The 26,093-nt window shown below is 49.0% G+C and overlaps 10 protein-coding genes across 10 annotated transcripts; 3 read left to right on the forward strand and 7 right to left on the reverse strand.

The window, feature by feature from the left end:
• Window positions 1-431: 431 nt before the first annotated feature.
• On the reverse strand, window positions 432-1,197 carry BP5553_04620 (Cytochrome b5; the record flags this gene model as incomplete). The annotated part of the gene is made up of 3 exons (XM_032013243.1): window positions 432-593; window positions 662-788; window positions 1,085-1,197. The coding sequence occupies 3 exons, from the start codon at window positions 1,195-1,197 to the stop codon at window positions 432-434; spliced, it is 402 nt and encodes a 133-aa protein (XP_031869843.1).
• A 967-nt stretch (window positions 1,198-2,164) lies between these two features.
• On the reverse strand, window positions 2,165-3,291 carry BP5553_04621 (Subunits of heterodimeric actin filament capping protein Capz; the record flags this gene model as incomplete). Its single annotated transcript, XM_032013244.1, has 7 exons — window positions 2,165-2,513; window positions 2,563-2,700; window positions 2,751-2,803; window positions 2,857-2,946; window positions 2,999-3,114; window positions 3,166-3,184; window positions 3,235-3,291. The coding sequence occupies 7 exons, from the start codon at window positions 3,289-3,291 to the stop codon at window positions 2,165-2,167; spliced, it is 822 nt and encodes a 273-aa protein (XP_031869844.1).
• Window positions 3,292-4,677: 1,386 nt separating this feature from the next.
• On the reverse strand, window positions 4,678-5,999 carry BP5553_04622 (Transketolase; the record flags this gene model as incomplete). Its single annotated transcript, XM_032013245.1, has 3 exons — window positions 4,678-4,715; window positions 4,767-5,332; window positions 5,383-5,999. 3 exons carry the CDS (start codon window positions 5,997-5,999, stop codon window positions 4,678-4,680), a joined length of 1,221 nt encoding a protein of 406 aa, XP_031869845.1.
• A 443-nt stretch (window positions 6,000-6,442) lies between these two features.
• BP5553_04623 ((Trans)glycosidase) lies at window positions 6,443-8,515 on the forward strand (the record flags this gene model as incomplete). The annotated part of the gene is made up of 1 exon (XM_032013246.1): window positions 6,443-8,515. The coding sequence occupies one exon, from the start codon at window positions 6,443-6,445 to the stop codon at window positions 8,513-8,515; it is 2,073 nt and encodes a 690-aa protein (XP_031869846.1).
• Window positions 8,516-9,222: 707 nt separating this feature from the next.
• BP5553_04624 (uncharacterized protein) lies at window positions 9,223-11,096 on the reverse strand (the record flags this gene model as incomplete). The annotated part of the gene is made up of 6 exons (XM_032013247.1): window positions 9,223-9,300; window positions 9,354-9,579; window positions 9,632-10,525; window positions 10,578-10,657; window positions 10,713-10,958; window positions 11,013-11,096. 6 exons carry the CDS (start codon window positions 11,094-11,096, stop codon window positions 9,223-9,225), a joined length of 1,608 nt encoding a protein of 535 aa, XP_031869847.1.
• A 965-nt stretch (window positions 11,097-12,061) lies between these two features.
• Window positions 12,062-14,941, reverse strand: BP5553_04625 (uncharacterized protein; the record flags this gene model as incomplete). The annotated part of the gene is made up of 5 exons (XM_032013248.1): window positions 12,062-13,096; window positions 13,147-14,044; window positions 14,097-14,152; window positions 14,356-14,817; window positions 14,873-14,941. 5 exons carry the CDS (start codon window positions 14,939-14,941, stop codon window positions 12,062-12,064), a joined length of 2,520 nt encoding a protein of 839 aa, XP_031869848.1.
• Window positions 14,942-15,408: 467 nt separating this feature from the next.
• BP5553_04626 (uncharacterized protein) lies at window positions 15,409-16,020 on the forward strand (the record flags this gene model as incomplete). The annotated part of the gene is made up of 1 exon (XM_032013249.1): window positions 15,409-16,020. One exon carries the CDS (start codon window positions 15,409-15,411, stop codon window positions 16,018-16,020), a length of 612 nt encoding a protein of 203 aa, XP_031869849.1.
• A 228-nt stretch (window positions 16,021-16,248) lies between these two features.
• On the reverse strand, window positions 16,249-18,130 carry BP5553_04627 (BSD protein; the record flags this gene model as incomplete). Its single annotated transcript, XM_032013250.1, has 4 exons — window positions 16,249-16,580; window positions 16,637-17,348; window positions 17,406-17,671; window positions 18,082-18,130. 4 exons carry the CDS (start codon window positions 18,128-18,130, stop codon window positions 16,249-16,251), a joined length of 1,359 nt encoding a protein of 452 aa, XP_031869850.1.
• A 1,191-nt stretch (window positions 18,131-19,321) lies between these two features.
• Window positions 19,322-21,384, forward strand: BP5553_04628 (PAP1-domain-containing protein; the record flags this gene model as incomplete). The annotated part of the gene is made up of 3 exons (XM_032013251.1): window positions 19,322-19,798; window positions 19,862-21,117; window positions 21,195-21,384. The coding sequence occupies 3 exons, from the start codon at window positions 19,322-19,324 to the stop codon at window positions 21,382-21,384; spliced, it is 1,923 nt and encodes a 640-aa protein (XP_031869851.1).
• Window positions 21,385-22,836: 1,452 nt separating this feature from the next.
• Window positions 22,837-24,964, reverse strand: BP5553_04629 (Protein kinase-like (PK-like); the record flags this gene model as incomplete). Its single annotated transcript, XM_032013252.1, has 6 exons — window positions 22,837-23,419; window positions 23,469-23,923; window positions 23,976-24,131; window positions 24,288-24,389; window positions 24,442-24,743; window positions 24,922-24,964. 6 exons carry the CDS (start codon window positions 24,962-24,964, stop codon window positions 22,837-22,839), a joined length of 1,641 nt encoding a protein of 546 aa, XP_031869852.1.
• Window positions 24,965-26,093: the final 1,129 nt, after the last annotated feature.

Raw genomic sequence — 26,093 nt, forward strand, 5'->3', positions numbered from 1 at the left:
AAATATGGGTTTCACGCAGCCAACTGGGGATTCAGGAGAATTTTATAACCACTGTTCATGAAATAGCCGCAACTTGCTGGGATAAAATTCCGTTAGATCTAACGGCTAAGTCCGATCAACGGACAAATATAACGGCGTATCTGATAAACTCTATTAAATTGGAGGACAACTGGGTTACGTGTTGAGAATATCAGCTACAAACCACGGCCAATAAAGCCCCTGAAGCAATCCAAAACTCTGAAGCAAATATGCATGGAAAGTTAGCGCCTGAAACTTTGAAGTGGAAGCATTTTTGGAAGTCTTTCCAAATGAATCTCTATTAGCATGACAAGTAGGATATAGAGAAAGTGCAACAAATGTGCCTGTTGTTTCATAAAATCCTTCCCATGAAAACTCCTCCACGTCCCAACATCCTATCTAATACTCCTTATCTATGCCTGTGCCTCTTGGGATTGCATATATTGGTAGGCGAAATATGCAGCAGCGCCACCAATAAGAACGACAGCATAAAGACCGACTCCGAGACCAGTTGAACTAGACGATGATGATGTTGTGCTGGCAACGGGTGCGATCTTGGGTTTTGGGTCGCCCGCCTAGAAGATACAGAAATTAGCATCGTATGATAGAACCAGCCGGACCTATTCGCAAGGAATCCCCATACCTGGCGCTTCAATGTTCCGACGAGTAAATCAGCCAAGATTTCCCGTGCCTCGTCACTGTGTCCGACATCCTCAAAGGCTTCTGTTGCGTCTTGTCCGCCGACATCGAGTAGGACCTCCTCTCCACCTCTACGTACAAGTTAGCGACGTGGCATTATATGATTTGAAAATGCATGTATGCAAAGATAAAGGTAGAGAAAAAGCAACAAGTTGTGACATCTCTGCATTGCAATACGGCAATAAAGTACCGTCCACAACCCCCGAGACCGGAAGGCAACAATTGAGCTCTCCTATCTGATCGAGCCCCTCGAAGGAGAGTGTTGCCCCCAGGGTTCCCAAAGTTCTTCTCCTCGGGATTGAGAAAAGGCCATATCTCCATTCCTATCTGCGCATTCGGAACACGCCGAAGGGAAATTGAGACTTACGGGTGCTCATCAACGAAGGCGGTAGAATCGTACACCTTGTCGTGGATCACAACATAGAGATCCTTCTTCGAGGCGTGGCTCGCAACATCAGCGTAGGTGAACTCCTTCGACATCTTGACGGTAACTTTTGGCTTCTAACTCCTTATATCCTAGAATACCGAGTCGCGACTGAGAGCGGAAGGTGATCCTTAGGCTCAGGTTGGATATGTCTGCGGATATTGATGGGATTGCAAAGATCGAGGCTCGTGGAGAGGGATTGAAGTTTCACCGGTTGTATCTGGTCGATGTGGCAGTTCTGCAGACTTCGAGATATCAAAAGGAGAGATAATCTCCCGACTACGTGAGACTACGGAGACCCTTCGGTAAACGGTCTCTTTTCTCGCTTGACGGAGTTTTTCGGTCAGCAATCAGCCACGCCGCGATTGGCTGGATTGGCAGAATTGAACCAGACCTGGGTGCCCGGGTAATGAATGTCCCGTACCAGATAGGCATTGTCGCCGAATGTGTTTGTGGTATGTGGTACCTAAGGTAGCCTACAGTACGTACTACAAGTACTCTACTGATACTGTACTCGTCTGATATCGGTGAAAACGAATACGAATACGTACCTTCCCCTATCGTGCATAGAAGACAGCTTGCTTTTATATTAACAGTTCCTAGCAGCCTCCAAAATACGGCAATACAGCATTACATTTCAATCATTAGGTATCATGGCAAGCATGCATAAAGTAATGGGGTCTCCGGTCTAGATGAGCGCTCACCTCCCGAAATCATATACCGGCCCCAGCTTTGATTTAGAGCCATTGTGGGGCCTTGGGACTACCCCAACCAACCTAACTTTCCTGTGACCAAGCGCGTGCTATGGAGTACAGAATGTGTACTTAGATCTATGGTATCTGCGGCACCATAAATCACGTAGATCAGGTAACTCGGAATCTCAAAATCCGATATATCAATAGCTGGGTCTTTCGGACTGGAACACAGCAAGCAAGACATTCCGAAGCCCAACCTGCTTTAAGCACGAAGTACTTGTCCGTAATCCGTCTGTGTATTTATTGATTGAAAGTAGAGATGCAACGCCTATCGTTTGGAGCTCCCACCGCCTATGTCCTGACCAAGCCGGTACCCCGCAATCTTGTCCCACTCGATCTTTTGTCTCGTGATCGGCAGTTGTCTCCTCAAACCCTTAAACGCCCCTTCACTTAGGTTATTGAACCCTTTGTTAAGCTCTTCCTGATACTTCTTTTCCGCAGTAGCAATTCCCCGAACGATTGCGCTGGCAGACGCTGACGATACCGATAGCGAAACTGGCTTCGTAGTTAAGAGCCGGACATTGCCATCTTCGTAGTAATGAACATCGACTTTTATACTTCCTTTGAGAGAAGATGAGGACGGGTCGAAGATGTAGAGTGAACGCCAGCGACCATTCCTAGTGCCATTAGCGCTGGGGTTCTAGACCCGAGTATTGGCAAGCTCACCAGAAGTTATTTGGGCTGTACTTGTTGGCCACTACAAGTATGGCAATCTTTGAATCATCCTCAATAGGATAAATTCCACATGATGCACTAGGATAATATTCTTTGACGTGGGCTCCAACGCTCTTCAAAAGGGACTTCCTGTTACGACTTGTTAGCTCTAGATACGCTCGCTCCTCCGACGGACATACACTAGGTCTATATGGCTGCTCTCTAGAACATAGCTCTGGACTGCGCTTGCTTTCTGCTTTCATCAGCGGCTGATATACTGGTATCTCGAACCCTGGGCCAGGCTACCTGTGTACGGTGATCAAAAACAAAACTCGACGAGCTTTCCACATCATAATAGCTTCCGTCTCCCAGAGAGTTGTGCGAGCTGACTATGACCTTCAACATATCATTAGCCTACTTCTCCTAATGCCCAATCCTTGTAACGCACATGTTGGCTGCTTCCAGGCAGCTTCACTGTCGCAAACTGCTCCTCGTTGTATTTCTCGAACGCGGGCCCAAGTTGCGAAACGAGGTTGGGGCTTTCGATTGTAAGAGCTTTGATGTCTAGCATAGAGCATCAGTATCGAGTAGGTGACCATATAGGAGATATCGTACCAGCTATGACATCTGCAAGCTTGAAGGAGGTTAGTGATAGGTACGTTGATGAAGGGGGTCACAACTCACCTCTCCTGGCGGAGCTCCTTCCACAAATGCGGAGACTGTAGCCAGCTGCGAAGCCATGGCAGATCAAACAAGGGTTCCAGGAGCCTTGGTAACTATAACAAAACGCTCGCTGGAGCTATATGGATTACGATGTTAGATGTGAGACGACAGATTCAACCCATGAACGGCTGGACCCCTCAATTGTGGCTGGTGCGCGCTTCGCTTGTGGCTTTCCCCAGAAAGGGGCACAAAAATAGGATCAGGTACGGCGATGTTCTCCCCTTTTACACTACGCCGTCCCAACTGCTATTCAATTGCTTGTTTCTCCTTTCGCAGATAACTTATCGCTCTACTAAATGCATTTGTCATCCTATCGTATATTATATTATGGGCTCACATTGTATTGTGGAAGATTGCGCGAGCATGGGATTCATCAGTTTATGCCAATTCCAGGAGTTTCTTACACTTATCAGGGGATCTAAACTAATCGTAGATATAGGGGTCTTTTCAGTTCCATGAAGCCCTTCCTCACTCAGACTAAGCTGTGCCGATCCGTTTTCAGAGCCTAAAGAAGCGGCACTAGTATTTTCAATAGCCTGATTGGAACCATCTTCAGAAACAGACTATAAAAGCTTGAGCTGGTCTTGGTTACTTACAAGAATATTTGCAGGCTTAATATCGCCGTGTGCATGGCCAAAGGATTCTAGATATCCAACTGGGCTTGAAAGTTGATGCATCCATGGAAGGGCTGGGCGGTTGCCGTTCTCTCCATCAGTACGATCTCCGAGCATTCTATTGCCGATTAATTGTATGAATATGATTTCTGGGTGGTAGAGAAATGTTCGAACAGTACCTATATAAAGGTGGTGATGAATCAAGTATGCCGAAGCTATTATGCTCATGATCGAAGCGTGAATCGCCAACTTTGAAGGGGGCTTTTGCCACGATTCCATCAGGGATGAAGAGTACGGCTGAATGGCCGCTAAGATTCTTAATAAAAGATCCAAGAAATATGCCGTTTAATAAGGGAGTTAATATCTCCAGCTTTGGCAGGGTTTATTGAGTACGCATTGATTCTTGGGACGAGCAGGGGAAGTTCTTCGTATGTATATATCGGCCTTGACATTCTTATAGTTTGGGAGCCAAGAGGAGAATAGGAGAGGGATTGACGCAGTACAGCGCCAAATACGAAGTATGTATGATTTGAGATTATAAACCAGGCAGCGGAATTCATGGCTCTACAGCGTGTGACTAAAGCATCTTTATGGGTCTATGGAGATCTCTAGATCTTATATGACATGGGCAACCGAATAAGTCTCATTCTATGCCTTCTCTTCGTATCCTCATTACGACTGAGCCATAGTGGTAGCACAAGGTTGAGTGTTGCCACGAAATTTGGCCAAGTTCCCCAAGTCATTCTATAGATAATATTCAAAAACTCCACCGGACTGCCCCCACATTGTATCAATACTCCACGGCCCGTTTAATGGTATCGTACACCCCTGCAAAAGAATTAGTAACCGATGCCATAATGGATTCACGACATAACATACTAGCAATATCCGGGATATTGAACCTCTCAAACATGAGAGGCATATGGGTACTCCATCCCGCAACTCTCATCACAGGCGCCTCAAGTCTCAAGAACGTATCCTTGTCCTCCTGTATACTGGCAGCAACCTCGGCTCCAATCCCGGCATTAACCATGCTCTCGTGCACGACTAGACATCTCCCGGTCTTTCGGACGCTCTGCAATACGCACTCCTTGTCCCATGGGTAAACAGTGCGGAGATCAATCAGTTCTATATTGATGCCAAAATCTTTTTCTGCTTTCTCGATCGCAGAATAACACGTATATAGAGGGTGGCCGTATGATATAATGGTAAGATCCGAGCCTTCCTTCAAAACCTCTGCTTTCGAAAGCGGTAGAGTATACGATCCAGTGGGAACCTGTTCGACCGCAGCTCGGTATAACGCCTTGGGCTCCATGAAAACACAAGGATCGTTACTTGCGATGGCCGATAGTAGCAAGCCTTTTGCTTGTATGGGTGATCGAGGCATTATGACTCGTAGACCGGGGATGTGCGTGAATAAGCTCTCGGGCGACTGGGAATGGTATCTATAGGATGTTAACATAAATCCTAACCTCTCATCACTGTGAATACATACAGTGCTCCATGGCCAACACCACCACATGGCATCCTGACTGTTAATCCTCCCACATGCCGTCCGTTACCCCCATCCTTATACCGAAACTTCGCGGCTTCGTTCACCAACTGATCGAATGCTGGGTAAACGTAATCAGCGAACTGTATTTCTGCCACTGCTTTTGCACCTTCGGCAGCAGCCCCAATTGCGAACCCAACAATCCCCTGTTCTGTCAACGGCGTATTGAAGACTCTATCCGCTCCATATTTCTCGGCAAGCCCCATACTACACCGGAATACACCGCCGAATGCAACATCTTCGCCGAAAAGGAGCACATTGTCGTCAGCGGCTAGAGCCAAAGACAGAGCGTCGTTGATCGACTGGAACAAGTTCATCTGCTGTGTAGTGCCATTGCGAACTTCAGGCGGAAGTTCAGGATTATCGAGAGCAGATTGAACCCGGTGGGCGAGGAGCGGAGTGGTGGAATAGTCAACTGGCACGTTCAGGCGGGCGTTTGGAGGATGGGTGGAATAAAGGCGGGATGTTTGTGATGTCTGTATGCCAACATTATGGGCAATGCGATTTGTCAAAGAAGCAATTGCTTTTGAGGGCGAGAAGGCCCTATGTGTTATCCGCATCCTGTAGTTGCAGGACTTGACTTGCAAGAGAACATAGCAAACAAGAACAATTCATGTTCAGAGGAATGTCTCAGTAAGTCACTAACTTGTCGAAGCTGAGGGCGGGAAAGAGGGGAGGAGTTCAAAGCCGGTGGTAACCGAGACATGTTCTCCTTATCGTCGCGGTCGGGCTTTGCTCTCAATCGATAGTTGCCCGGCCAACCAACCCAGCAACCAAGCAATCAAAGGGTGAAGCGTTTGCGTGGGACCAAGGAAATGACACCGAGGACAAGTCGACCCATACCAAGGCAATCTCCGTTTTGTACAATATTAGCATGTTTTGCGGTTTTTATCGAAGTATATTTTGCCACTGTAAATAGGTCATCAAAGGCAGTCGAAGCGCGCGAGACGGCGGTCCAAACAGAACGAACGAACGGTGCATTACGAGGACGACTACGAAAGAGATGGCGCCTGGAGAGTCACCGCGTCGAAAAACGCGAGAAAGAAGCCATCCTCACCATGAAAGGCGAAGATCGCAGCCCCAAAGCCCAAAGAAACCCGCACACGAGTCAACAACTTCCCAATCAAGCTCCCAAGCATTGTCCGCGGACTCGCTGGCCAGGCTCAACCTGTTGAATCAGCACGAGAGAGCGCGAGCAAGAGCAGAGGAGACCACCCCCAAAAAGCCGCGGCGGAAAAGGCATCGCGAAGTAGTGGACGAAAAGATAGTGGTAGAGAGAAGTAGACGGCAGCATAAACGGAAGAAGCGGCGAGTGGTGAGCGGTGCCCTGCTGGAAGAAGGCGAAGGTCCGAGGCTGAAAGGGTTGAGAGGCGGCCATAAGAATAATGATGAACATAGTAGTGGCAAAAAGAAGAAGAAGCAGCGCTTATGTGGGTTGCCGTTTGAACTACACTTGGGTGTTGAACTAACTTTTGTGAAAGTAATTATTGGCGGTGTTCTCCTGGTGCTTATCATTATTATAGTAGCTGTTGCCGTTGTTGTCAGCAAGAAGAAAGGCTCGAAGTCGGACTCAAGCTCGAATGCCTCCACCAACGATTCCGGAAAACCGTCGAATTCAAATCTGGATGGGATATCTCAATCAGACATCCCCGTTGCGGCAAAAGGAACCGACCTCGATCCATTTTCCTGGTATGACACGACGGATTTTAATGTGACATACACAAATGAGACAGTGGGCGGGCTTCCCATCATGGGACTAAACTCGGAATGGGATGATTCAAAAAGTGCGAACGGCAATGTGCCGCCAATTGGGAAGCCGTGGGGCTCCTATTCGGAGACGCCAGCACGAGGAGTGAACCTTGGAGGCTGGCTCTCATTAGAGCCGTTCATAACGCCGTCACTGTTTAACAAGAACGGTGTCATTGATGAGTGGACCTTGACGACTTATTTAGGAAACCAAGCAAAACCAACACTAGAACAGCATTACGCAACGTTTGTAAGCGAGCAAACATTCATAGATATCGCAAATGCCGGGCTAGACCACGTCCGAATACCCTTCTCGTACTGGGCGGTCAAGACATATGATGGCGACCCATATGTCTTCCGAACCTCGTGGCGATATCTCTTGAGAGCAATCGAATGGGCGCGGAAACATGGTCTCCGAATCAACCTTGACGTTCACGGATTGCCAGGCAGCCAAAACGGATGGAACCACAGCGGACGTCAAGGGTCAATTGGATGGTTGAATGGAACCGATGGAGCCTTAAACGGCCAAAGATCCCTCGATCTCCACGATCAACTCTCGAAATTCTTCGCTCAAGACCGTTACAAGAACATCATTTCCTTCTACGGCCTAGCTAATGAGCCAAAAATGACTGTCCTCCAGCCGTCAGATGTCATAGCCTGGACATCCAGCGCCTATACACTCGTCCGCAAGAACGGCATAAACGCCAACGTCGTCTTTGGTGACGGTTTTGGCGGCCTCTTGAACTGGAAAGGCAAACTAACTGGCCTCAGTGGCCTAGTTCTCGATGCACATCAATACGTCATCTTCAATCGAGATCAGATTTCATTCAACCATTCCGCAAAAATAGACTACGCCTGTCGTGGCTGGAGCGACCAAGCTTCCCTAAGCTCCAATACAGCAACAGGGTTCGGCCCAACCCTATTCGCAGAATGGTCCCAAGCAGACACGGACTGCGCGCCCAACCTAAACAACGTCGGCCTCGGCTCACGCTGGGAAGGGAAATTCCTATCTGGTGATCCGCAAACACAAGTCCTCTCCCCGGGCTGTCCCGCCAAATCCGCCTCTTGCAGCTGTAGCAGCGCGAACGCTGACCCCTCTACCTATTCATCCGCATATAAAGAGTTCCTGCAGATGTTCGCAGAGGCGCAGATGCATAGTTTTGAAAAGGGTTGGGGTTGGTTTTATTGGACATGGAAGACCGAGAGCGCGGCGCAATGGAGCTATCAAGCGGGATTGAAGGCCGGTATCTTACCTGCGAAGGCGTATGAGCCGAAGTTTAAGTGCGAAGGTAGTGCGCCTAGTTTTGATGGGTTGCCGGAGACGTATTGATGATGTACTATGTATGAAGAAGTCGATAGATAGGAAGTTTGGGATTTGGAGTACGGGCATGGCATGTGCTATATATGGGGCAACGACATGGGATAGGACCTGTACAGATGAGTTTGGTTTAAGGCAGGGCCTGGCATGCATAGATGAGAAGATGGAAGGGAGCTGGTGCACAGCGAATTCGGCGTTATTTTGGAATCAGAGCAAACAGTAATATCAGAAACATACACATATCTGCATCACACCAAACTAGAACTTGTGGAAATGGCTCTATTAGATGAATTTATACCCTAATGTTTTCTTCCTGTTCCTAAACAAGTTTCTAATGCTCAACTTACGTTCTTCACTTGCGAAATTCCAGGGGTTTATTCAAGAAGGATCACAGGATCACTCTGAACTTGTAATGGGAATGAAACGGATACTATGAGTCTTTTCTCCTTCTACTCAACTTATACCATCTTCATCTACGCCTCATCTACACCTGCTGCCAGTATGTCTAATCCCAAGTGGTGGCATTGTAGTTCACCTCAAGACAGTTATTGTGTGATAGTTCACAGCTAATCTTTCTGCCAGAGACTCGATTGCTTGTAAATGGTTATTACGATATTTCTATTATACTCACAGAAAATATTCAAGACCAGAATACTGTTTAACCTGTTTTTAATTTCTATCTAATCCTACCATTAGCCTATTGATACCGCAGCTAGCTGCTAGAAAGAGATAGATTGTGATATCAGAGGACCAACATCCTTGGCTTCAGCTTTCTCTAATCCCCAACTGACTTGCATCTACTACAGACACATTTTCGACCCAGCCATGGCATCAACAGCCTCTGCCTTACCTCCTTCGGGGCCGCAAGCTTTTCTCTCCCGAGATACGTAGTGAGGACCTCCTCTCCTTTTCGGATGTATCGCATGGCTCCTAGCTCGGCGGTTGAGATCATGCTCCTGGCAGCAACCATGGGCGGGGAGTGGCAGCTGTGATTGAAACCCGAGTAATGCTCATTGAGATAAACAAACAGTTCGCCATTTATGCCCATACTGTTGTAGTTGTTCTTGACGCGATGCCTATTACTTGTCAAACGATGAGGCGATTGCAAAGATTCTTTAAGGGACTTACCACATAGTCTCAAGAACCCAGCTCTCGTATCTTGCATCGGCAAAGATGTCGACTCCGAATGATTCCAAGATTTGAAGTGGGCCAACAACGTTAGCACGTAGTGACCAACCAACATTGATGTCTGTCCCGTACTGCGCTACCAATCTCGCCATCTGAGGCATCTCAAGGGGGTGGCCACCTTCTTGGACGCAGCAGGCAAGCAATCGAAGCCAAAAGAGAACGTTGATTGCTGGATCCTCGGTGTCGCACGCCCTCTCTGCGTCTTTGTATATCACTCCGAAGTCTTTTCCACAGAGAATCTTATGATAAGTCTCTTCCGCGATTCTTCGACACTCACTACTGCAGAATCGTATAGCTGAACAACAAGGGAAGCCAGCAACATATGACGGGTTCAGATTTTTAGAGCAGTTGTAGCAACGAGCTGTTGTCTGCCGATTATAGACTCCTAATGCGGTTGGTGCTGCTAATACCAATTCTCCAGCTTGAATATCCCGAGTCGCGAAATATCCAAAACACTTGGTACTATTATCGTTATTAGCAGCCGTGCCAGATTCTCCAATTGAGGATTCCTTCATCTCAATACAAGTCGAATAAGATTCCAACGCTGCATTACATGCAGAAACAAGATCTGGGCTCCTCCTCAGTAAGCTTGGTGACATCCACGGGTACTGTTTGAACCTGATACACCCTACCCGCATCTGAGCTTCAATGTCTGCGGCTGTCATTCCAGATTTCTTGAGCGCGCCTTCTCTCGAACGTATGCGCTTTTGTATAGCCGCAAGGGTTTCCGCGAAGGCGAGGTCATGTGGGTATAGCATTTGAGCTTCGTGGCAAACATTCACGGCTTCTCGATTGTCCTGTGTATAACGCAAGGCTGAGAGTAAAAGCTTGTATCTAATAATCGGGTCAGAAAGATTCGTGGGACTTTCTACTTCAAGGCACTCACGCTTCATTTCGATCGTCCTTGAGCCGATCAGCAACGCGTCTTTGGCACTCCCTAGCAGGCGTTGACGCAGTCCATGAACTCTAAAATATGTTAGTAAATAATCTTCCATGCGAATGTAAAATCCTATAGACATACCAGTTCTGAGCTTTGCAGCATAATCCACATGCCAACAATCAACCGGACTTTCAGGCCTGTTGTAGAATCATGGCAGAGGCCGGCATCACAGAGCCTGATAGCCTTGTACGCGTCTGCAGCTGATAATTCTGGATAGCCAAGAATTAACAGGGTTTTACCTCTTCTCGCCCATACTGATGGGAGGTAGGTCTTGTCTACAACATCTTTTGCCTGGTCGATGAGTATATCACGAAGTTCCTGAACCTCCTGGCAAAATGTCAATCTTAGTTGTCATATGGCAGAAATACGAAATAAGCATACCTTTACTTCCGGCGCTTTCCAGTTCATTTGCGAAGGTGATATAGTAGGCCTCCACGCTCCGAACTCCCAAGACCGTTCCATCATGTTTTGTCTCGAGGTAAAGCTTTTTCGTGCAAACCAACAATTTCGCCAAAGTGTTTGTTGTTTGTGTAACACTGTAACTTATTTGTTGTCATTCAATATGAGCAGGTAATAGACCCCTGTCCGACCATTACATATGGTGTGTGTAGTCTTTGTCAAAAGCCACACGCCATCGACCTTAATGGTTCTTATAGCATAGGGTATGGAGTAAACACGGATTTATGGTCTGTAAAGGTGTCATTCATTGTCTGCCCGCCTCTACCTCTGCCAGACGTGCCGTCGCTTGTTCGAGTAGAACCAGCGAGACGGCAAATAAAAGGAAGCTATTAAAGAAATAAATAGCAAAAGAAATATCTTCACGGAGCATTGGATACCGAGAAACTCGAGCTGTACTACCCCCTAGCCTCTTGTTGTCTCTGGCGGAGCGTCCAGGGGCTTCCTAGGTTTGTTAGCGGTGGCTTTAACCACTGCACCAACGCTTCTTAGTCGCCTGTCTCTAGTTGTTAGAAGGTTTATGCTTATTTTGATATATATATACCGTAGATACCGTAGATACTAGATACCCAGAGTGAACAACTCCCCAGATAGCATCACATGGAGAGCGACTCAACTAACCGAATAGGGGTATTGGTCAGCTCCACTAACCCACCCCCTCAGTGGATTTCCGAAATGGAATGGAGTATTCGCTGAGCCCTCACAACGTCCAGATCATCGGGGTTGTCGTGGATGTGCAAGCATGTGCCGCTCGAAGTTTTATTACACATCCTAGGCAAACACCTACCTAGGTACCTAGGTAGGTAGTTAAGTTTAATTTGATAAGAAGAGTGGTTGCAAAAAATAACTAAGTTGGTCTGCATCAGTTCATTTTTGGCAGCTTACCGGCTCCATTTTGAATATGGATATGGAATTTGTAGGTATACTTTTTTACTTGCGTATAATAGATATATTTACCTAAACAACTGCCCGCACTACAACCCATTAACGACAGGCAAGCCCTCTGACGCAGTAACGAACGTTTCGAGTGGCGGCCGCTGAACCCCTTTACCGAGTGCTTTCCTATCCCCAACCGCTTTCCCATCTTCTCTCTCCGAATCCCTTTCTAACCCGTCCTCCCTTGCGCCAGGAGTCTCAATATCCTCCCCTGGGCTCACACCCACCGCACTAGTTAGCGTAGTCATGCTAGCTGTAGCCTTGTGGCCCGACAGGCTGAATGGAAACGCGATGCCTCCAGCCTTGGGACGTTTGCGGTCAAAGTCATCGCCTTCGTTTTGGTTGGTTGGGGCGCGAACTAGAATGGATGGCTGAGCTGCGGAATTGGGCGCTTGGTTCTGAGTATTTCCTTTGCCCTCCTTGATGGCAAGCATGTCAACTGCAGAAGTATTCTCGTCAACACCGTCGCTAGTCTGATACTCGTCAGTCACAATCCGTCTCCTTGATCTACTCCTGTTGTCCATATCCTTCTCGGGCTGAGATGGATGCAAGCCCCTCGCAGCGGCGCCACCAGCTGGCGAAACAGAGGTAGTTTCGGGCGCTCTATCAGCTTCCTGCTCAGCCTCGATAGTTTTCTCGTCATGCTTGCTACCCCATAGTGCCCAAAGGCTCATGCCCATACTACGCTTATTCTTCCCTTCTTTTAGATCCTTTCCTTTCAGTCTCCGGCCGGCCAAAGCAGACGGAGGGGGGACTTCGCCGTTACCAAATTCCTGGTATCCTTTTGCTATTTCCCTGGCACGCTGCTTCTGGACTTTGCGTTTTGTGGAAGCGTACTTTGTGTCCCATTCTTCTTTCCGTGCCATCCATTTTCTGAGTAGGCCATCGTTGATGACTCCAATTTGATTTGCCGGCATGTTGCATCCTGGAAGTTTGGATTCCGGTCGGAGACGATAGGTGTTCCCATGGCGGTCGACGGACTGCCGGATCATATGGTTCTTGAAGCGGGGGAGAGGGTCTCCGGCCTTGCCTACTTGCCCGCAGTCGTGATGAGGTTCTGCAGGGACGGTTCCCTTTCCAGTTGTTAGCCAGATCTTGAATGGCATTCTACACTCAAACATACCATTTCTTTCTCAGGCCTGACGTCCTCGTCATCAGATTCGGACCTGGAGATCACTGAAACATCATCATCGTCCATAATCTCAATTCCGGCCTTCTGTGCTTTTGCCAATGCCCATGCACCAAACTGCGCAATTGATCGATACATATATTTAGCGGGTCGTGTAAAGCTCAGCGTAGGTGCAACATGACACAGATCGTCCCAGACCTGTAACTGTACATCAGTAGGCTTCCACCTGTCAATTTGGCTTCTGGCATGATCGTGTGGATACTCGTCGAGGAACGCGTCGCTTGGAGGGTACTTCGTCGGGTTTGCTGCTTTGTGAGCTAAGTAGATTTGCTCGTCTCTGAGCATCTCCCCACCCCCAACCATGATGAGGAGTGGAGGTAAACCTCCCAGGGATGGTTGTAATACCGGGGAGACTAAGGGATGGGTTATAAGCTGGTTCGTCGCATACATTTGAATCTGGTCCTTAACTTCTACCAGATTACCACCGATCATGATTGACATGTTGCCATTGCGAGGTACTGGATTAGGTTGAGGCCTCCCATCCTTTCTCGTTTCCGTCTCTGGTATGGCCTCGTTATTTTGATTTTCGACTTGAACGTTATGGTATATGCGGAACCCTCGAACAGCATCTTCTTCACTCTGCTCGGGATGCTTTTGGTGACCTATATGCGCCCGTTTCTTCACAATATCTTCCTCAGCGGTCAACATATCATCCGAATTTGGAGGTGGCCACGCGGGAGAAGGGCGATGGTGGAAGCCCCAGGGTGGTATATAATCCATAGGATTATCCAACGCTACACTTGGGAAGGAATTTGTTAAATCCACCCATGGCGATATGAGAACAGCACCAGCTGGCAATGGAAGCCCTTGATCGCGCAGAGTTACTAGCATGCTGCGATGTATCAGCCAATGCTGAAGATAGGCAGAGGATTTCAATCTCTCACCTTAAAACCATCCCTCCGCCAGCAGAGTCGCCGGCAAGGATAATAGTCGAAGGATCCTGAATGGTAAGAAGATATAAATATGCTGCCAAGCAATCATGGAGACCGCAGGGGAACGGGAACTGGGGAGCAAGTCGATACCGCGCTACAACAATTAGAAAAGAAAATTCAAACTCCATAGTAATATCTCACTCACTGCCAGAACAATTAGTTAATCTGTCACCAACGAGACAGAAAGATAAAATAATTACCGTGCAAAAACCCTCGCCTTCAGCTTCCTAGCATGTCTCTGCATCTGATACCGATGCTCATCGACACTGCCGAAGTAATACGCACCACCATGGATATACAACATAACCCGCTTCCCAGAATCCTTCGACCGTTTCCGTTGATGATAATCGGCTCTCATCTCAATCCACTCGGCCTTCAATTCGCTGCCAGGCCTACGCCATTGCCACCACGTCTCACCACCAACCCTCGAGATGCCGTGGTGGCCCAGTTGTATCTGTATTGCATCGGCAGACTTGGAGATGTGCTCCTGGGAGATCTTGATCTCGTTGACTTTTACCCATCGCGGGTTGGGAACCCATTGGGATGTGAAACGCTGGATATCTTCAACGGTATGGCGCGAGGCATACAGGAGGAATTGGCGGATTAGTTGGAGGCCTTCATCGTAGGATATATGCGCTGTGGGCTTTTCTGCGCGTGCTTTGCGGTTGAGGTACTAGGGCGCGTGTTAATGGCTAATAGAAGGGAGGTTTGGTTTTGGATGTACATACATGACTGAGAAATGTATGGATTACGACAGGAGTTACAGCTGAGCTCACTGTCGCTGTGTTAAACACCATGATGATGTTATTGGCCTTCCTGAGAGGATTTGCAGATCAGATATTGTATGCTTTAGCCCTGGGAGGCGGACAAAGAAAGGTCTCGCGATCGAGCGAGGTTAGGAAAGGATATCTCTGTCATGCAATTGAATACATGATATATGATATAATTCGCATTGGGTGTGCATTAGGAATGGAACATTTAAACATTAGAAGTACGTGTAGGAGACGTCGTTTGGATCGCCGCGAGGTTCTCCCATTCCAGGAACAGCTCACAACTGGAGCTCTACCTTAAGTCTTCGACGTCATCAAGAAGCGAGCGCCCTCTGGGAAACCCCTGTCAGCACCCCGCAATATTTTTGAATTTGAATTTTGAGTCCGCTCTTGCTAACTTATGTACCTGTAACCCTTGGTATGATGCTCGAAATTCTACATCCCACCACAAACCCTACGAACTAGCGCATCCCGAGTTCGAGGATCAAGTCACCATGGCGTCGGCGTCGTCTCAGCCAGGACCTATGCAGGCAAACGCCAGCAATACCCGACAAGCACAATTCGAGCTCGGCACCACCCTCGCTCTATTCTTCTGGCCCTCCCTCGGCCTCGCCGTAACCAACAACTGGGGCGGCCCTGATAGCGCCGACAAACGCGAATGGTTTGCACAAGCCACGATCGACCTCCTCAGCGAGAATCCCGATGCGGATGCCGAGTGGGTGGAGGAGTTTCTGCTACAGGTTATGATGGATGAGTTTGAGGTTAATGTGGAGGACGAGAGTGGGTATGAGGTTGCGGAACAAATGTTGCGGATCAAGAAGGACTGCGAGAAGGGCGAGTTTGCGGAGGTTAAGACGCTGAAGGAGAGGTGGGATAAGAAAGGCGGGAGATCTGAGGATTTGGGCGGGTTGTTTAAGAAGGCCGAAGGCGACGCGCAGGAAGATGGGGAGGATGAGGATGGGACGAGTGAGGAGGGTAGTGATGATGAAGCCGGTGGTGCGGATGTTGATATGGACGAGGCGCCTCCGCTGGTTAGGACCCGGGAGCCTGTAGTTCCAGAGGTGGATGAGGAGGGGTTTACGAAGGTCACGAAAAAGAAGAGATAAAGGGGGCATATCATGCAGGATCCTCGATTACATTTCTGAAGTTGGACGGCGCTCGGGAGACTTTGGCATTGCATTATATATTCTCTACAGAATGTAGAGAGAGTGAAGAACTTGAGATATCAACAACAGTCACTTGACCTAAACGCCTTGGAAGGTATGGAATCCGACAGTATCGCGCGTCCAGACGCCTGTGCACAAGCAAAACCCATCATTCTGCGTTCAAGACGCCTACTCCCAATCCTCATCCTCGCTATCATCGCCCTTCCGAGATTCCTTCGGACTACTAGGAGCTTGACTTGGGACACCAGATCTGGCACCAACAACATCATAACTCCCATCGCTATCACCCAGAGATTTCTCATCATTGGATTTCCGAGGCTCCTTCGGCTTGAGAAGTCCTTCGCTAGGGGCTTGGGTTTGGGTTGCTGGGTGAAGTGTTGTTGATGATGCTGCGGAAGCTGTTCTGGCTGGTTCTCCCTTCACTTTGGGAGTTTTGGGGGTGGCCTCATCATCTGAATCCTCATCCCAGCCAACTTCTTCCTCTGCTTCAGCTGCTGCCCCTGGGTTTAGTTAGCATCTAAAAATGTGACTCGTGACATTGGGGGGGGGGGGCTACCTTTGAGCAAATCTCGTCTCCTTGCTTCAGCCGTCTCAATGCTATGTCTGAGGAAGTAGTATCGGATCCAGAAATCCTCATATTTAACAGTATCGGGGACAAGCTTCTCCATCGATGCTCTCAACTCGTTGAAGTTCTCTAGGTCCTTGCTGATGTCTTCGGTCTTTTTCTCCACGTCAAAAGCCTTTTTCCATGGTTCGTATTCCTCGCTGACGGGATCCTTGGTGAAGCTGTCTAACGATGAATGTATGACATGGAGTTGAGCGTCGAATCGTGTGGTGTGGATCACCCGCTTTCCGGAAGCATCCTTGCTCTCGAATAGTACTGTACTGCCTTGCTTGCCCGGCTCCTCAGTCGGTGGTGCGATGCTCACAGCATCCTTCAAGAAATTCCTTATGTTCGTTCCAAATTTCAAGAGCGCCTCATCTGCCGCGTCTTCGGCCTCCTGTATATCCTTGAGTCGTTTGGCCGCCTCTGTACGAAGTCTAGCAAGGACACCCTCCGATTCCTTCAACGCTTCGTCCGTGGAGACATCCTTCTCGCCGTCCTTTTCCTTTGTCGCTTGGGCCTGGTCGCCGGTTGCAGGGGTCTGGGCCAGGGAGAGCGATCTGGTGCGACTTATAATGGACGATCTGAGATCAGTGAGGCCTTTGGACGCTTCTTCACCCACGGCAGAGAGTTCGGTTTGTGCTTCCTTGTAAACAGACTCGCCCTTTAATCGGTGTCAGTACCAAGTCCAGTCACCGCTAACTCTAACCCGAATACGGACCTGCTTGACAACACTGCCAAAGAAGCCCCCCAATCGTGCGCCCCAGGGACTAGATGAGATGGCTTTATATGCCTCCTGGAAGTCGGAATTCAGGGTGTTTGTGGTCTCAGGCTGCTTGTCCTGCTGCCCCGTCGACTTTTCAGGGGCGAGCGCCTCCTCCTGGATATGATCGTAGGCCAGATCCATGGCTAAGTTATGGTATGCGATTGGGGGATTATAGCTGGGAATGGCGTCGCTCAGCGGGCCCTTTGATGTTGCGCGATCATCTGATTGACGTGAGGCTGCAGCAATACTCCGAGAGCTTGAGGGTTGCCCAATCCGGCCTCAGGCCGTTGTTGTTCCAGGATGAGGGGTTCGGTGACCACAGTGGCACGTGACAATAGCCACGTGATGTGCAGCGAGTCTACAAGCGGATTTTAAGGACATAGCAACCTCGTATTGCCGACCATGCCTTGCCTTGCCAGCCACAGTTGTTACGTACATGCTTGCTGTCAAAAGAATAGCTAATAATAAGGTGGCACAAAATATAATATACAAAGTATAGTTTCCAAGGCCTTCATCATTATTGCACTTTAAGGAACGGAGCCACATTCCACCCCAAGAGAGAAATGTATTGGGCCAGCTGTATCGGTGCCGGTTCTTATCCGCTTGTATGTACTGGAAGAGTTTGCCACACCTGCATTGAAGTTGCATGGAGTTGCAAGGTCCAAAACGCACCATGACATGTCGTCAGCATGGAGTTTGAGTCACTGGCCAGCGGGTACTTACTTGTACGACACTAATAAGGGAGGACCTCGTAGGGACCTGCTTGTCGCTACCAGTACAGTAGTACATTATGGTAATATATACAGTATGACCATATGTACTGTACTGTACCTTCTGGAGGATAAGGACAAGTATCCCTCTCCTTGCCTTGCGCTGACCCAAGTGACCCAAGTGACCCAAGTGACAATGGGGGGTGGCTGTGTTGTCCGTGATCCGTCGCTATTGGTGGCGGGCGGGTGCGATAAAGACTGCGGTGGAGAGCAGAACCGATGCGCGGGGTGCTGGGACTCGGGGACTCTGGGACTCTGGGAGAAGGCGAAGGAAGACGCAGAAGGAAGACGCAGAAGGAAGAAGCCCGCTATTGCCGCGTGCTATTGCGGGTTGCGCTTGAAGCTCTGGAAGCACTTGAAGCGGTTTTGGCTCTTACGCCGATGCCATTATGGCCTTAGCTAGAGGAGTATGCTCCGTAGTTGGCAACCCGTGAAACCAAAAAGCCCCAAGTCCCTTGTCATAAAATAAGAGCATGATTATGATGATGATGGTGCTTTTGCCCATCTCCCGCCTCGGCGAGTTGGTTGGCGCGAATGCCGACTTCCCCTTCCCTGCTGCTGTTTCTGCGCATTTTGGTGGATTTATCAGCAACCGGAGTCTCGACTCGTTCTTGACACTATGCCTATGCGCAACGGGATGGTAAACTAAATACTCCATTGCACTACACGTACACTTACACTGCACTACACGACATTATCGCCACAGGCACTGTACTGTACTGTACTGCACTGTACTGCACTGCACAGTAGTAGTGTCGCAATAAACCAGCCACCAAGAACACCTTACCTACTGATAGTCAGACAGACTCGGACTGATTTCTCTGTCCTCTCCTCGCTCTCCCCACTCCCACTCCCACTCCGCCGACGGAACCCCTGGAGCCAATCCCTCCCCGCCCTCCGCCTGCTTTGACCGCTGACGCCCTTCCCTTCGCTGCCTGTCTTCGCACTTCCAAACTGCTCTTCAACCCGCAAACCGCAAACCTCACAACCTCCAGCCGCTCCATCCTCAACGCCGAAACAGAACGACAACATCTCGTCGCCTGCGCATCGCATTGGGAATGCGTTTGGTCTAAACACTGAACACCGCAACAGGTCCCTCACATGGATACAGCCAAAAGCCCGTCCGCTAACAACAGCACCAACGCCGCCAACCCAGCCTTCAAGCTGTCTGCTCGGCAAGAAGAACTTCTCCTCGCAGCGCTCAATTCGAATCCCGCCGCTTCGACGGCCCCATCCAATCCTGTATTTGCGATGGCCCCGATGGCCTTCTCCGAATCCCCAGTCCAGGCCCCAGGCTCGGGGACCTTGAACGGCTTTGATGATAGCCCGTTCATTGACTACGAGTATGATTTTGATGCCGACGGAAGTTTCGACTACGGTTTTAGCAATGGCTCCGAGGGCCAGATGATTGGCACGCTTCCGGGAACCTCCTCCGACGGTGATGCTGATACCCACGACAAACGAAGTCATCCAGACGATGACGGAGACGAGGAGGAGGGTGGCGGAAAACGTAGAGAGGGGGAGGACAAGGGATCGAAGAAGCCTGGGAGAAAGCCCTTGACATCCGAGCCTACTTCGGTACGTGCTATGTGGACATGAAACTTCTCCGCGCAACATCAACTAACCTACCATGCTCTACAGAAGCGCAAGGCTCAAAACCGTGCCGCGCAGCGAGCCTTCCGCGAGCGCAAGGAGAAGCACCTCAAAGACTTGGAGACCAAGGTTGAGGATCTTCAGAAGGCCTCAGAGTCGGCCAATCACGAGAATAGTATTCTTCGTGCTCAGATAGACAAGATGTCGGTGGAGCTAAACGAATACCGCAAGAGAATCTCTGTAAACGGAGGTGTCGGCCGGAGCACCTCACTAAACAATGGCTATCCTACACCTCTGTCGGGAAGAAGCCTCGGCGCCAGCCGAGGACTCAACGATCCAAACGACGTCAATTTCCAATTCGAGTTCCCAAGGTTTGGCCGTCTTCCAGGCCCCGCGCCTACCTCCCTCAACGGCGCAAGGCAGTCCGTGTCCCCATCAATTACAGGACAGCAGACTACTAGCCCCATAGAGAAGCAGGTTAGTCCTCGCAACCACTCTTTGGGATCTCTATCAAATAATGGTTCGGCTGTTGGGTTGACCAGGTCCCCTGTCCAGCTTGACAACGGGGACATGTCCAGTCTGTCTGGTCTCTTCAGCCCTTCCATCCTTAAGAGTGTTGGAAAGAGCCCTGAATACGATTTCTTTGGAAACAAAACCAGTCAGGGCTCCAATGGGTCAAGGTCGAGCCCTGAATCCGGCAATGGCACCGGCAGCACCGGCCACAATACAACATACAGCTCACCATCAGCATCGTCAAATTCTAACCATGGGCCAAGCTCCTCGTGCGGCACCTCCCCAGAGCCGACCATGCAATCACCAGTTTATAAGGCTGCTGATTCTACGCTAACCACCATTGGAGAAGAACACACTTCAGAAAACAATCGCATTGAAGGTGAGCTCACCTTCTGTGACAAACTCAACATGGCCTGCGGCAACCCCAACAACCCAATCCCGCGTACACTCTCTGAATCTGCTGCAGATTCATCAAACATTGATAACCCGGCCTTCGACGTAAACGGCATTGACTGGTTTGCTCAACAAAATGGCAATCAATTCGACCCACAGCTATTTGGCGATTATCGCGAACCTCAAGATAACATTATCTCTGGGGACGCCTTTGGCGATAGCTTTTTCAGTGATGCTTTCGCCGTTCCTGATTTTACCAGTCCTTTCAACATAGAGCCCAGCCCTGCGCCTCACAAGAAGGATCTTGTGCAGCAAATCGACGAGCAGCAGAACGAGGGTGACGAGGAAGTGGTACCCGCAGAGGACACGACGAAACTGCTCAACTGCAACACTATCTGGTATGGCTACTCCTAAATCTCTCTGGTCCAGTGCGACCTTGGAGTATGTAATATATATTTGCTAACATCGGCTATAGGGACCGTCTCCAACAATGTCCAAAGGTTAAGGAAGGGGAATTTGACCTAGATCTGCTCTGTAAGGACCTCCAAAAGAAAGCCAAGTGTTCCGAAACCGGTGCCGTGGTCAACGAGTCGGACTTCAACCGCATTATGAAAACATATGTTCAGAAGCCCGACGGCATGACTACAGCCACAGGTCTTAATTGAAAGCGCAACTTCATTGGAGCATATTTTGGTTCTTTTGCTGGGCTTGGAGGGCGTTGGAACTATTATATACTAAAAAGGCACTGGTTTCGGATATTAGTCGCCATGGAAGGGTTGTTTTTATGGGGGCAGGGGTTTATCATAAACCATTGATACCGGCGTCGTGGTCCAGAAATTAACCCTCATTTTTGACGGGCATTTTGTTTTGGTTGCGTTTTTATTCCTCGCTACGACCCCTCGTTTATCTGATGAAATCTGGTTTTCGAGTTTGATCTTTTATTTTCTTGAAACATGTTGTATGGTAGGATGCTGTAACGACTCTTTATTTTGCTTATATGACATGGGGAAAGAAAGAAAGGGTCTTTTTTTTATAGGGGGAAAACTTTTTTGCTAAAGTATCAGAAATTCTGAATTGATATTTATCATTTCATGTGTACTGGAGATATAACACACCCCTCTTGAGCATATCCTCTCAACTACTGTATCAACTTTTGATATGCATATATTTCTCAACGATAGACCACTGCTATGTGTATAAGTACCCTGATTAAGAGCCTATCTCTGCGCAAGAAGTAGTGGGCCAATTAGGATGGAAGTTTAGATTAGAGAGAGGTATTATCTATGCTTGAAAGAAAATTGCCACAATATGCGATTAGACTCCCTGCCGCCCGTCTATTTACAGCCAACAGCTTCCTTTGAGCACCTAGCTAGCCCCCTTGACCAAAACACCATCCTTATCACAACTACGTCAGACCTTCAGTGGGTAAGTAAGTGGCTTCAATAACCTATCACAGTTCCCTCTGACCAAAATCATAATGATATCATCCAGGATGCTTCCTTCCGCAGATTGTAATTCCTCTTGTATTTTGGTATCAACCAATCACTATATGCATTATCTATCTACAAAGCCATCCCTCCCGCTCGTCAGCTAACCAAGTAGCTCGGCGACTCGAGAGATAACACATACAAAAAATGCATCCATATATATATATATGTCTACATGAGAACCAAAAAAGCAATCATCCAACAGAAAGTAATGCCAGCGGCATCGATCGATCTGCGTATTCCCCTCCTTGAACTTAGGGGGTGGGTGGGGAGTACCACGACGACTAATCAATCAAGTCTAATGAAAAAACACACCAAAAATATAGCAAGCTAGCTAGGTAAAATGAAAATGGTTATAAGCTCAGATAGACAGACTCCGCGCTCCCATATGTGAAAATGCCCAATTATGCCACCCGGCCCCTTCCCACCTTCCCTTCATAAATACAACCGTAAGCCGTCGTATGTCAGGAGGCATACATGTATATGTGTGTAATAGAAATTCGGTAATCCAGGTCATGTCGCGTCCTATGCATTTTTAAAATGTTCCTGATAATTTCCTGATCCTTCAATGGAGAGGGAGAGAGAGAGAGGGTGCAGGGGATGGGTAATCGAATAGCAAGCAGCCTAGCTTTACTTCGAAATAACAACCCGTGCACCCTCCTTCCCTAATATTCCCCGTTCTTGTGGCTTTGGACTGTGCCCTCTACCTCGCTTCCTACTTAGGAAGCCTAGCATTCCATTAGGTTTTAATTCGGGCTCTGATAATTTGGCGTCTAGTGGTAGCGTTGCGTCTTTCTTTGCCAGCTCTGACCAGCTTTCCGTCTCGCCAAGGATGACATTCATGCCGCCGCCTATAGACTCTTTCTGTGAAGTCCCAGGTTGCCGGGGTCTGCTGTATGATGGCTGGTAAGGTTGGATAGTTGACGGGGAAGCGGCTGTGGAAGTGTGGGTACGATTGTTGGCTGGTCTGTGGCTCGGCGCGCTGGTGGTAGTTTGACGGCCATTCGGTAATGGAGGAGGGTTATTGGGTATTGGAGGGGAACCGGAGAGAGATGGTTGTGATTTTGAAACTTTTCGAGCTCTTGATGTGGGACGGCCGGTTATTGATTGTGGTGCGCTGGTATTGCCGCTTCGTTCGGGTCCCCCTGGGCCGGTGGAATCTACAGGACTGTCGGAAGTTTCTGTAGAGTTGGGGTCTAGTTCTTTGGCATATCTGTAGGTAATTAGTGTGAAATACATAGAATTGCGAAAGAAGGACAAACCGCTCGTATGCCGCGGTTGTGTAGTCAAATGGTGTGAACCCGGTCTCAATCATTTTATACAACTCCTCTTCCCTAATCTCCTTGACAGTGGCATCTTCCCTCAACTGTTCTCTTGGTTTTTGTCGACGGGCTCGGGCTTCCAGGGGCGCTTCTTCTAGGAGTAGTTCCTCAAGGTCATATGTGGCATCGAAATTTGTCTTCTCCCCGGATGGTACAAAGACGGGTTCGATTTCTTTCCTCTCCAACGCATCAAAATCTATAGCTCGGAAAAAAGGATTATCTGTGAAGCTCTCGAAACTAACTGATCCCATGCGTTTTCCTGGATCCTCCTCGAGGGCGGAACTGATGGCGTGAAGACATGGCATCGATACTGGGGGTGCGGTGACGGGGAAATTCGGATTCGCTTTAGTGATTTGTGCCGCTAATACGGAATGAGTGTTCCCTTCGAATGGCCGCTACAGAATCAGATTAGCCTTTGACCTGCTAGAGCAAATTGTAAGAGCGTACTTTGTTATATATACACTCGTAAAACAAAACTCCTAGTGACCACCAATCGGCGCCTGGACCGTATCCATGTCCTGTGTAGACTTCTGGGGCAAGATATGCGAGAGTCCCAGATTTGCTTGTGAGAGGCTTTCCCGGCGTGTAATCAGATGCGACATTCTAACTCCCGTTAGTAGATATTCTAGGTGGTCATTGGGGCTTGTGTGACTAACAAAGTCTGCGAGATGGATATGACCTTCCGAATCTAGCAGCACATTATCTGGCTTGATGTCTCGATGGATGATGCCTTGTGAATGTATGTATCTCAGGGCAAACCCCAGCTCTGCGATCCAGAACCGGACTGCCTCTTCCGTGAACGTCTTTCTCGATATGTGGAATCGTAGGTCGCCTCCGTTCATTAAATCGACTACTAGATACCTACGAGGTTTGGATTAGTCGGCGGCCCCGTAGGAAATGGGCCTATCCTTACATGTACTCCACATCTTGAAAACTGTAACGTAAATTGCAGATGAATTGGTAGCTCAAGTGCTCCAACATCCGCCGTTCTCGTAGAATATTCCGCACACTCTCCGACCGAATAACTGTAACGAGCGAACTTGGTCAGTGGGCGGGCAATGGCAGAAATGATGGGATATAGAATCAACGAACCCTCATCTTTGCGGATATACTTGAGCGCGAAAGTCAATCCAGTATCTTTCCGCTCGACGATCCGGACCTTTCCAAATGCACCCTTGCCCACGACACGAAGCAATCGGAAATGATTTAGGTTTACTGTTAGGATAGTTATACGTTAGCGATTGTTTTAATGTATGATACGGCGCATGAATAGTCATTGAGTAGCAGCATATCACTCTCTCCTCTTCCTATGGGACATGATTGAGATTGCGCTTGCGCTTGCGCTTGCGATATTATCTTTCCCAAATCCACAACTACTAGGAACGCCACTTACCCTCATCATCAAAGCAAACCGGCTTGCCGTGCGAATTCCCCATGGTTGCGGCGGGGGGGTTGATTCTCTAGAGGCCGCTCGCTCGCTCTCCCTATTTGATAAAATTGATCTTCAAAGCCGTGTCTCCGCACCGGCATGTTCAGAGGCAGCACGCCTGTCATACAGCAAGTGCTTGTCCTCGTCCTCGTCCTCAATCGGATGCTGAACGAGGCAGTGGAAGGGCTGCGTTGCGCGGGTTCGAAGCGAAGGCTACACGCTCCGGGAAAAGCGAAGGGCTTTGGATGATATGTTGCCTGGGAAAGGGGCGCGGGATGACGAGGGACGAAGGATTCCAAATGTTTTCTACTTCCAAGCGGTCTCGGGAGGGCAAGTAAATGTCTGGGTCTTGACTCTCTAGGTCGGGAATGATGAAAGCCGCACCGACAGGCCCCGAGGCAAAGAAATTGCGAGTTGGCGGTGACAGCACAACACCAAGACCGACACTTCACCAGTTCACCAGATCACCAAATTCCTAATCCACCAGCGCCAATCGTTCGAGTCGAGAGTGGGATCGATTGGGGCAGCAAGATACGGCTCAGTGCTCCCGTCGCGGTCTTCTAGGTGTATCGCAGGCAGAATGTCGATGTCTGAGGGAGGGTCGCCGGTCGAGAGAACAGAATAGGATGGTCACCGATATCGAGGGAGGAGTAGAGACTAGACTAGAGCACTGGTACTGTACGGAGGCACAAACCCTTTTCCGTCGATCTTCAACCTTGAAGACAGGATGCTGGACACTGAACACTGAACACTGAGCACTGGGATACTGGGACGCTGGAGGGGGCGAGGCGGGTCACACACGGCCGAAACCACAAGGTACAGACTGTACAGCACCTGTACAGCGTGAGAAAGCGGCGAGGGACAGGCCTCATCCTTTATATTGCACCGCTCCGCAGAGCGGACCAATGCTACACAGACACCAGTGCTTTTGCGGGTGGAGCTTACGGGAGGGGAGGGGAGGGGAGGGAGGCCCATGCTACAGCGTATTTACAATTTGCATGCAGTGGCGCGCTGGAGGAACAAGCAACTCACTCACTTTGCATATTAGAGTTGGCCTCTGGAGAGCTCGAAAGCTGGGTCAACTCGATGATGTACGGAGTACCGCTCAATGTGAGGTATTAGTATAGTACACATGC

The sequence above is a fragment of the Venustampulla echinocandica genome, assembly GCF_003357145.1.
Source record: "Venustampulla echinocandica strain BP 5553 chromosome Unknown scaffold_2, whole genome shotgun sequence".
Taxonomy (NCBI): Eukaryota; Fungi; Ascomycota; class Leotiomycetes; order Helotiales; family Pleuroascaceae; genus Venustampulla; species Venustampulla echinocandica.